This window comes from Anabrus simplex, chromosome 5 (genome assembly GCF_040414725.1).
Source record: "Anabrus simplex isolate iqAnaSimp1 chromosome 5, ASM4041472v1, whole genome shotgun sequence".
NCBI classification, from domain to species: Eukaryota; Metazoa; Arthropoda; class Insecta; order Orthoptera; family Tettigoniidae; genus Anabrus; species Anabrus simplex.
The window spans coordinates 42,476,844-42,488,932 of NC_090269.1; the positions used below are offsets into that span (position 1 = coordinate 42,476,844).

Genomic DNA, 12,089 nt, shown 5'->3' on the forward strand with positions numbered 1-12,089 from the left:
CTGTTGACCTTAGGGGTCTAACAAGCATCTTTATGTTTGTGGAGTGTCATTGAACTAATCCACCACAATTTAGGAGCAATGAGAGGGTGCAATGTCTTGCTGTAAGGCAGGTCTCTGGCAGGGTACCAAAGGCTAGCAAATGGGTGGACATGATCAGACAGCAGGTTCCTGTATTGTTCACCAGAGAGGGACATTGTTAGATGTACCTGTAATCCCATTTCATCCCACGTGAACAATCTCCACATGAGGATACCTTGAGGTGTACCTTGCTGGCAAGAGTTACCAATTACCTGATGTGCTTCGAGACTCATTTATATCCTGCCATTGATATGTACCAACTGGTACCTCATTCCATATGTCCAGACAGTGTTCCTCTGCCTATGTCAGTCTTTGTGTTTTGATCCATGCAATGAGCGGAGGTATCATAATGGGATAACCGCTGCTTCTGCATCCCGTTGCGAGGATATGGTTCTGGATGGTACAGCTGCTCATACTTCATTGTTGTCCAGCAGTGAATTCATGGGTTATCAGCTGCACTGTAGCCCATCTACCCCCTCTTACCATCCAAGATACCATATGGCAACCCTTGTCATTAAGTAGTTATTTTTAGAACAAAAATATGTCCACACGGAAATTTGTTTAATAAATAAACATTCACCTGTTCAACACTGTACAACTAATTTAGTTATAATAATAGTCAAAATAATATCAAATTAACTGAGCCTCCGTGGCGCAGGCAGTAGCGCGCCGGCCTCTCACCGCTGGATACCATGGTTCAAACCCTGGTCACTCCATGTGAGATTTGTGCTGGACAAAGCGGAGGCGGGACAGATTTTTCTCCATGTACTCCGGTTTTCCCTGTCATCTTTCTTTCCAGCAACACACTCCACTATCATTTCCTTTCATCTGTCAGTCATTAATCATTGCCCCAGACGAGTGTGATAGGCTTCAGCAGCCGGCACAATTCCTATCCTCGCCGCAAGTTGGGGGCTTCATTCATTCCATCCCTGATCCGGTCATTGACTGGAAAACAGGTTGTAGGTTTTCATGTCAAATTAGGTCATGTTTTGGCCCTTGTCTGGACCATCTTCAGTTAATGTCAACAATACAAGATAAAACTAAAAGTTTACAAAGATATTTAAAAAAAAAAAAACACTTGGATAAATTTATGATGATGATTGTTGTTTAAAGGGACCTAACAGCTAGGCCATCGGCCCCTAAGGGTAAGAGGTGCAACAAAATGACACAATAATTAAAACTTTTAAAATGTATCCACTGACTAGAACCTAAAACAAATGATGATGAAAAAACGATCATGAAACAAAAACAATCGGTGGATTCAATTTACAATGTCTTAATTACTGGGATGATACGTATTATCTAAAGGGGTCCGAAATCCAGGTCACCGGCCCCCCATAATGCTACTAATCACTGGTAAAGAACCATGATGTTCCTCCTATAGTGGTACTAATCACAGTTAACGCAGACTCATGGTGTTTCTTGCATGGTGGTACTAATCACAGGTAATGTAGACACAATGGCACCACTCACAAGTAACTAAAACCCATAGTGTTTCGCACATAAGGGCACTACTCACAAGCAACACAGACCCATGGTGTTCCTCACACAGAGGGACTAATCATGGGCGCTGGTATTCCCGTGGTGTTTCTCATTTAGCAGAACCAATCACAGGCCACATATACTCATGGTCATAGGTTATGATTTTCATTTCCGTGCTGACGTATAACTAATATAATAGAGTTTGAGGGATGTTCCACCATTCAACACATTGTAAAATATATTAAATTTATTGGGCGAAGATCGGTTTTGACTTCCTTAGAGTCAACATCAGTTCTTGTTGAATATCAAATCAAGGGGAATCTGATAACAATCATCATCAGGGTTGCCTACATACAACTTGATTGGTTGACATAAGACCATAATAAAAAAATTATACACATAATGGTGATTGCCTAAAAACACATCGATGGGTTGCAAAACATACAACTTGAATGGTAACGTACACACATAGTATGCGATACTTGGAACTTAGAAAGTTCTTTTTTCTGGTTTAAACTGTCGTGTATTCATGGAACACGGAACACTGGAAACATATGCACTGGTTGAAAATATATAAAAATTGATATGAAACACATGGAGCTTTAAGAATGTTCTTGGACTTGTTAGTCTTGTTGTGCGAAATATTTCTTTGCTTTCATTTCCTAAACTCAGTTCATTATGTGTTGTGTACTTCAAGTATGTACCTTACGTGGCTTGATAAATTTAATAGTTCAGCATGCCGTACTGTTTTGTGCCTAGCTGTAAGTCAGGCTATGGTAGAGTAGTCGATGATATGCGAATTTTTTCACCTCCGAAGGGTAGCAAAGTAGCAATCAATTTGAAAAATGGGCCAGAGCTATTTTTTTTTTGCTATAGGCTTTACGTCGCACCGACACAGATATGTCTTATGGCGACGATGGGACAGGAAAGGGCTAGGACTGGGAAGGAAGCGGCCGTGGCCTTAATTAAGGTACAGCCCCAGCATTTGCCTGGTGTGAAAATGGGAAACCACGGAAAACCATCTTCAGCGCTGCCGACAGTGGAGTTCGAACCTACAATTTCCCGAATACTGGATACTGGCCGCACTTAAGCGACTGCAGCTATCGAGCTCAGTCCAGAGCTATTCCATGGAAGGATACTGAGTTAATGCGTAATAGCAGAATTTGGCATGTTCATTTCTCTAATGATTTTATAGTAAAATCATATAATTTTATAGTGAATTGTGAAAAAGTGGATATCTCTCATGTGCGATGGAAATTACGTCCAAGAGCAGTGCCTTACATTTTTCATAATTTGCCGAAACACCCTTCAAGTGAGATTAAGTCACGTGAAACTCCCAACAGGAAAAGAACCTAGACACCATCAGGAAAAGAAGAAAGAAGATTGAAGACAGGAGTGTAGTAGCAAATGGGGAATTAAAAAGTCAGTGTAATGTTGATCAAAATTTGAGTCATTCTAGTGTACTTTCTGATGCCAAAAAGACAATATTATCGCTCAAAAGGCGCCTTAAAAATGCTAATCGAAAGTTGGCAAGTTACCTTTAAATAGGTCCTGGGTGTTTGTTTTAATATGCTGGGAGTTATGTGTTGTTCATCTGTATATGTACACTCCAGTTATGTATGATGTTTTTCCATTGTACCCTGCCGTGGTATTTTATTGCAATCTCTCACTGTTTTTTAAACGACAATGTACTGTATATACTTATCAGTTACAGAGTAATTAATTCGTTTCCTCTGGCATCATTCCTGAGACCAGCTGATCGGCACTGTGGAGCTTGCCCACTCTAGCGCTGCCTGGCATGGCGCGCTTGAACTTGAGGAGTCCTCACACTTGTTCTTATATTCGTCATGGTAGTACTACTCACAGGTAACGCAGGCCCGTTCTGAACACAGTGGAACCGACCAGTGGAATACATATGAGGACACTTATCACAAGTAACGCCCAGATCCGTAGTGTTTCTCGCATAACAGTATTACTCCTATGTAATGTAGACATATGGTTTTCCTCGCAAGGTAGTACTAGTTGCAAGTAACATTGATCCATGATGTTCTGCATGTAATGATACTAATCACAAGTAGTCTCATAGTTCTAATTTCACCATCCCTTGGTCGCCCCTTTTGGCAGGCAGGGGATACTCTGGGTGTATTCTTCATCTGCGTCCCCCACCCACAATGTATGCTACTGTGATAACTGTACAGTATATGAAGTTGTAGCTTCTGGTGAAATATGCCCACCCATGTTGTTCAGTAGGTACCTAGTATCAGGAGTAGTGTAAAATAAGGTCCTACACAATACAGATGAAATTAATTTCCCCTTTCCACCAGTTTCTGCTACATCAATAACCAATCTCACAAAATTAACTCAAGGTGTTTTTCCTCCTTTTTAATTCACTACAGGGTGTTTGTCACGAAAATGCAAGTGAAGAAATGAAAGGTATTTAGGCCTACTTCTACAACCTACAAACAGTGCAAGTAAAGAAATTAAAGATAATATTTTACAGCTAAGACTTAAGCACCAAACAGTGCTCATAATCATACTAAGCAAAATCTTTCCTGAACTGAAGCCCCACGATCTCACGTATCCCAGAACATATTTTTCAAGTCTGGTCAAAACACCAGGAGATGGCAGAAAAATGTGTTATAACTGTATTTAAATAATATTCATCTGAGAGCATCATCTTAAAAGCTCCACTGGAAAGAAATTAAAGCAATGGAACTTACCAGAAAGGATTTAAGTACCCCAATAAAGTTAAAGACTAAATTAAGCTTATTCTAGCATCATTTTTTCCTTTTTTTTTTTCTTCTAGGCAATTTCCCCAATCTATTGAGGGTTGGCACTTGAGGTGATTTAGCTCCATTTTACGGCTAAATGCCCTTCCTCACACCAATCCTAAGTGGAAGAATGTATTCACTATTCCTCAGCCCAGTCAAGAATCAAACACAGGAAAGACCAGCATGCTGACCATTCAGGCAAGGAGCAAATTAAATTCAAGGTATTACAGGCTGACAAGCATATAAATACAGTCCTGGGACTTCCTGGTGCAGATGGTACTACCTGGAAAGATACAACTTGCAAGACTACTAGGTCACAGATAATGTAACCAACTTAGCCATTCTAATAGCATCAATCCCAGAACAGATGACTACAAACAGATTCTATGAAGCCCATTATCATAGTTCAAGAATAAGATCTGGCTGCAGGTAAAAATAAAAAACCAATCAGAACTTGAGATATGAAAAGATCACTTCCTGAGGAGTACTAAGAAACATCTGGAAATGTGTGTGGAGTTGAGGGGCATGTCAAAACCAGGCAGATTTAAAAAGAAAGAAAGAAAAAGAAAACTGACAGGCTTTAATGACAATACAAAAATATTAACACCACTCCACCAGTCCTACTTTGTAGATGCTTAAACTACAGCTGGAAAGCATATCAAACATACCACTAAAATGTTAACGTAACACATTGTTTCTATAGGCCTACGATTCATGCAAAATAAAAGGAAGTTTACAGATTCTAACATATCACCAGAGACTAATTTATCTCAAATACTCAACAACCTTCTCTCATGCAATGAGCTAAATGCTATCACAGATGACACTGCAGTAGAATCAGAGAGAAGGAATCAATCAAAAACATTCAACTGAGGTGAAAAATCTTCCCTTGTGCTCAACATAAATAGCAGGCAACTCAAAAATGAAAAGATTTAATTTTTTAAAATGCTACTTGTTTGGAGTTTCGACCCATGTTGATGTTTTACGCCTACTGGCACCACATTGTATGAACCTGCGTATAATTGGAATGGCGGTAGTGTGGAATGTTGTGTGTGAGGAAAGGAAGACTAAGGACGTCACAAACACCCAGTCCCCAGGCCAGGGATATTAATCATTATAATTAAAAAACCCTGACCCAGCCGGGGATCAAACCCGGAGCCGCCGGGTAACAGGCGGACGCGTTGCCCCTACACCACGGGGCCAGACAAGATTTAAATAATTAATGATGATGATGATGATGATGATGCTTGTTGTTTAAATGGGCCCTAATGGTACGAAATGAGACAAAATGAAATGACAAATTAATAGCCCAAAGGGTGGGTGGATGGACGGACGGATGTGAATTTAAAACGATCAGTGGAACCGATCCACAGTGCCTCACATTCACAGAAGCTGGCACACAACAAAGCTGGCGTAGAGCAATAGTATTACTGACCAAGGGACTGCTTCTAATGCACAATACTGAATCGATGATACTTGTAGTCGAAAGGGTCCAAAATCCAAGTCAGCGGCCCCTCACAATGGTATTTATCGCTAGGAAAGCAGAACCAAGGTATTTGTCATATTGCGGTACTAATCAAGTGTAGCATAGACTTGCAGTATTCCACACATTATGGTACTACTCACAGGTAATGAAATTCGCACATGTATTACAGACCTACGCTGTTTCGCACATTGTGGCGCCATTTACAGGCAACGCAAACCTATGGTGTTTATCACATAAGGGTACTAACCACAGGGATTTGTACTATCCCGTTGTGTTCCTCATATAGTGGATACTAATCATAGACAAGCCAGAACCATGGGTTCCCTCATCCCATGGTGTTGCTCATATAGTGCTACTAATCACAGGTACTGTAAAAGCCGTCATGCTCTCATTTGCTACTAATCACAAACCTATTTGGAACCCAACATAGTGGTATTACGCGCAAGTAAAAGCGACCCATGGTGTTCCCTGCGTGGTTGTACTAATCACAAGTAGTATCATGGTTCTAATTTGATCATCCCTTGGTCGCCCCTTATGACAGGCAGGGGATAACATGGGCGAATTCTTCGTCTGCGTCCCTCACCCACAGGAGATTGTGTGTTTGGTCCACGGGAGGTATTTTATTTCCCTCAAGTCCACCGGCAAGCCGGTTAGGACCCCCCTATCCACCACCTGGAACGCGCCACATGGGAGTATTACCTCTCCCTCTGCTATGTCAGCGTAGTAGGTTCGTGGGGTTTAAATAACTAATGGCCCAATTATGTGCATAGAATTGGCAGACACCAATCCTGTAGTCAGATCTCTACTTTCCAATGAAACTGAATGACCTTGGGAACTAACTGTAAAAACAAATTACCACAAAGTGTACAAGAATGGCACTTCTTGTTGTACCCATTGCTCTACTGTTGAGGCAGTAACATCATTAAAGATACCTAAATGGCTTCAGTATTCCAAGGGAAGTTATCAAGGTGACCCTCCTTGGATGAGATGAATCGAAGAAATAGTATAGATAAACAGAACAAACCTGGGACATCTCTCCGAATACAAAGATACTACTGCTTCTTTTCTGGCCACACATGTGCCCGTAAAACAGGCACTCCCAAGCTCACTCAGAGTCGGCTTCTCTGACTTGGAAAGAGTAGGTTTGATGTACTTGCACTAAATCTAATGGCACTTCACTTTTCCTTAAAGCAACCTCAGTAATTTGTTTCCATGTTGCCTTTGAACACCATCTGCCTCTCTTTAATGGTAAAAGCTGTTTTTCCTCCCTCTTGTTGCTTATGGGCACAACTTTAAAAGATCCTCACACATGCTCAATGCGCACCTTGTTTTCATGGTTGCTGTTGTCTTTACTTTGTCTTGTTTATATGCCAAAGCATGCTTATGAATACAACCTCGCAGCATTTAACAGTCCCTATAAGAAAATGTGAATGATTACGTTCTTAAGCAATATCTAAACTCAACACCTCCACCACACACAGCCATCTTCATATTCCAGTTCTCTCTGGATCTTCCAAAACTTGTTTCTGTTTTCCAGATTTATTAGGGGTTTGGGTGTTCACAAATAATGATCAGGCCATTCTCAAGAGACTTTCAGTCTTGATGGGAAAAATATGAAATAGAAAGAAAGATAAACACAAGATTAAGCAACAGATGTTAGAAGACTAGGAGCACAGCCCAAATGCAGGAGGTGGTTTAGCAAATATGTTATGGAAAAGGAGAGCCAAATTTGAAAATAATAATCAAATCCATAAGCTAGGAAGGAGAAAGCACATAGAAAATATTATTTATTTCTTTACCAGTTTTTAATGATGCATTAACTTGGATAGGTTATTGGTGATGATGGGATAGGAAAGGGCTAGGAGTGAGATGGAAGCAGCCATGGCCTTAATTGAGGTACAACCCCAACTTTCACCTGATATAAAAATGGAAAACCATGGGAAAACATCTTCAGAGCTACCAATGGTATGGTTCAAACTCACTGTCGCTTGAATACAAGCTTACAACTGCATGGTTCACATCATGCAGCCAACTCACTTGGTAAGGATAAAAAGGCAGGGTAGAGTCAGTAGATAATCATGATGCTGTGTGTATAATATCACTTTAACTACTACAGGTCTTAAGAGATTTTAGAATGCTAGAATGTTATTCTGAAACTATTTCTTAAACATGCAAGTATATTGATTTCTCCTTCTTCCATCATTCTTATCCAAGGAGCTCCTGGGTTGGACAGAGGATCATTGATTTTCATGTCCTGATCCAATCTGACACTTCATACAGACTATTATAACGGTGGACTTGCCACACCCAAAGGCATTTTATATCTAACTGCCAGGGCACTATGTGGCGCACACTATGTGACTGTCCTTTGTTTGATACTTAGATTTCCACTAGCGCTGGGGTAAGTAGAGGTAAGTTGAATAACACTGCTGCTGCAGTGTGAACAGTATGCTCCACGGCGATAGGAAAAAGCCTCTCGAAGGGAGTGTGGCCCCAAAGGGTCCACTGTTCCCATGACAGAGATTACCCTAGATGTGCAAAAAAAACGGGCGAGTTGGCCGTGCGCGTAGAGGCGCGCAGCTGTGAGCTTGCATCCGGGAGATAGTAGGTTCGAATCCCACTATTGGCAGCCCTGAAAATGGTTTTCCGTGGTTTCCCATTTTCACACCAGGCAAATGCTGGGGCTGTACCTTAATTAAGGCCATGGCCGCTTCCTTCCAACTCCTAAGCCTTTCCTATCCCATCGTCGCCATAAGACCTATCTGTGTCGGTGCGACGTAAAGCCCTTAGAAGAAAAAAAATGTGCAAAAATACGTTACGTTCTTACTGTAAGGCCCGAGATTAAGGGAGGAATTGAGAAAGTGTAAGTTATTGTCCAACACCATGACACTTTCAAACTTCGCGGGCCTCTTTAGCCTTTATTCTTCTGCAGTGGTTGGTACCGAAATCTCTGTTTCTTCATTGGTGGGAATGACGTCTTAATCTTCGATATCTCGGCCATTGCCCATGATCCTTGGTAGAAGCAACAGATAATGTAATGCCTCCTGGACCATTACTTTAGGTTATAAAAGTAAATATTCTTCTAGGGGTGGGTGGGTTGGTCCCCGGCAGGCGTAATTAACACATCTCTCCTCCAGAATCATTTCTAGGTAAGAATAGCAGCTCTGAAACTAACATATTATGTTATAATAGTTGCGGGGTGCACTCTACCAGCTGCCAGATTTCAATGAGGCCACTTCCAACCTGGAGAACGGACTCTGCATACCGGTACTGTATTTCGGTGACATTTCCTCCACTGGCGGACCTGCACCCACCTGAAAGAGCTCCTTGCCCAAAGCCATTGGTCCCAAGATTCAGGTTATTTACTGCCACTCAACATCCGATGTTCAGTTGCTGGATGTACAGTCTACTCCATCCCATAGCAGGTAACTCTGGCCAGACATTCCTGTAAATCTACTGACAGTCTTAAATGCTTAAATGTGTATTGAATCTGCTGGCATTCATTCCTGCCGTCTTTTAAAGCATTGGATAAAAGCATCTAACCAACTACATTACAAAGCTGGTCAGTGTGAGAATACAAAACGTTAGGGAGGAGAGACAAGGATAAAAATAAAAAACATACAAAGAAAATATTAAACATCTTCACACACAATCTACATAGATCAGCTCTCTTCTGGTGATTTGGTGGTAGCAATGATGATCATTGTTTTAAGAGGGAGTACAAATAGGCAACCATCCTGTATAAACACTAATCAGGAAGGAAAAAGCAAAATAAAGGGAAAAGCCACGAAGGGTGTAAACATGAAGGACTCCCTCGAACCCGCAAACCTAATGCTGTCAAGATTTGAAGAGAACAAGAGCTGATCAAGGGAGGCTCGACAGGAAAGAGAAGAGCCTGACAAACTATGTATTTCATAATTGTGTGTTGAGTGACCATATGATGGGACAATTTATTGTAGTTATGCTCAGTTTACTCACAGAGTCTTACATTTCAAATAAATCATAGAATGTTTTCAACATAAGGGATCAATGGTTATCCACCTGTAACATCATTTTGTATCTATCTTAATCTGTTTACACTCCAGGGTTGGCTTTTCCCTTGGACTCAGCGAGGGATCCCACCTCTACCGCCTCAAGGGCAGTGTCCTGGAGCTTCAGACTTTTGGGTCGGGGAATACAACTGGGGAGAATGACCACTACCTCACCTGCTATGCTGAACAGGGGCCTTGTGGAGGGATGGGAAGATTGGATGGGACAGGCAAGGAAGAGGGAAGGAAGCGGCCGTGGCCTTAAGTGAGGTACCATCCCGGCATTTGCCTGGAGGAGAAGTGGGGAAACCATGGGAAAACCACTTCCAGGATGGGAGAGCCGGGAATCGAACCCGGACCTCCGGGGATGGCAGCTAATCACGCTAACCACTACACCACAGAGGCGGATTGTAACATCATTTAACAAGCTTAATACAATGTATTCAGGTTTGAATTTTCCATGCATCCACTCTTTCAGTGCATTTCTTAATATTTACTTTGGAGAAAGATAGGCCTATTTTCCAAAGCAATTTCCCAACATCCCATACCAGTTATTTGTCATCAGGGTACAACAAAATCCATAGTGAAGATTGAAAATGTCACTGAAACATTAGCACAGAAATTAAAGTGAATGCATTATGATGCAACTGTACTATTAATAATCAATCAGGGGCCTTCTTCTTCTTTTCCTACCACTTTTTCCCACACCTGTGGGGTCGCGGATGCGAACTGCGTCACACATATATATATATATATATGGATGGGGATTTGGTCCTGTTTTACGGCCGGATGCCCTTCCTGACGCCAACCCTATATGGAGGGGTGTAATCACTATTGCGTATTTTTGTGGTGGTTGGTAGTGTAGTATGTTGTCTGAATATGAAGAGGAGTGTGCTAGTACGGACACAAACACTCAGTCCCCGAGGCAGAAGAATCCCCGGCCCGGCCGGGAATAGAACCCAGGACCCTCTGAACCGAAGGCCAGTACGCTGAGCATTCAGCCAACGAGTCGGACGAATAATCAATCAGGGGGTATGTTCTGTTAAATCAGGTAATCTCAAACTAGCATGAAGGGATGGAATCTATTGAATGGAACCATACGAGAACCGGTTGAATTAAAATGAGGACAAGTTACAGTCCCTTTAATGTTATCTTCTAATTTCACAGCCTTTACACACTAAATGCTAACGAACATATTGGAGACAACATACAGCCTACATTTGACTTACTTTTTGTCTCTTCCTTACAGTGAAATTCTTCCATATTAAAACTCGCAATTGCAAGAAAAAATTCATTTCTGCATACCAGCCTTCAGAGTTATGGGTTCATCTAAATATCTGAAAATGAAAGGAAAATGTGTTTATGAATTACATATTTACATCAACAGACTAATACAAATTAGGTATTTCCTACAAACTCGGGGAGTCGTTTACATCCATCTATTAATTGGCTATAATTTGCGGTCTATCGTCAGCTGTTAGATGACATACCCATCACTATCAATAAATGTTGACCCTTTTACAGGAACTTATTTCGACAATAACAAATATTAGTACCTGAATGATCAATTTTCAGTACTGCAAGTCACTGCACTCACTACCTATTTCTTCGTTAAAAGTTACAGTACGTGACGCACACCTGTCTTATGTCATTTTCAAGGCCATGGTCGGCAATTAGATAAATGAGAAGGAATGCCAAATATGTCAAAAGAATTTACATATATAAGGAAAAAACAAAGAAAATAAAAATCCTCACAAATGACAGTTCCAAATGATAATCCTGACTGAGTATTAATATTTCTGCCTGGCTAAATGACAGCTACGTCAATGTCAATGACCGCGAACCTATTCAGACAAAATAATGGCAAATTCCTGCAATGACACGCTGTGAAATTTTCTCAGTATATTCCCGATTTAATTCTCTTGAGAGTTCACACTATATCTTACAATTTTCTTTCTTACATATATCTAAAAATCTAGAAAATATGACACTTTAGAAGACTCACATAAGTTAGACTAATAATCAACATATGTAGGTTAGCTTATGGCTAAACTACAGCTTCCCCGCAACAGTTCACAAAAGTCCACTTTCACACAGCTTTATACATTGATAAATTCGTTACCCATCAATTTCAACATTTGCTTATTGAGGAAAGTCTAAATTGTATCCGTACCGGGAAGTAATTGCATAATGCGTTAATGAGCCATTGTTTCATCTTCGGCAACTTGGTGAAAATTTTGACCA

General features: G+C 41.0%; 1 protein-coding gene across 1 annotated transcript in view; it reads right to left on the reverse strand.

The window, feature by feature from the left end:
- Nucleotides 1-11,514, reverse strand: part of LOC136874341 (phospholipid-transporting ATPase ABCA1-like) — a 372,334-nt gene extending 360,820 nt beyond the window's left edge. The window contains 2 exon segments of the mRNA XM_068227760.1: nucleotides 11,075-11,182; nucleotides 11,402-11,514. Coding sequence (XP_068083861.1) covers nucleotides 11,075-11,140 — 66 coding nt within the window. The 5' untranslated portion in view covers nucleotides 11,141-11,182; nucleotides 11,402-11,514.
- Between the last annotated feature and the right edge of the window lie 575 nt (nucleotides 11,515-12,089).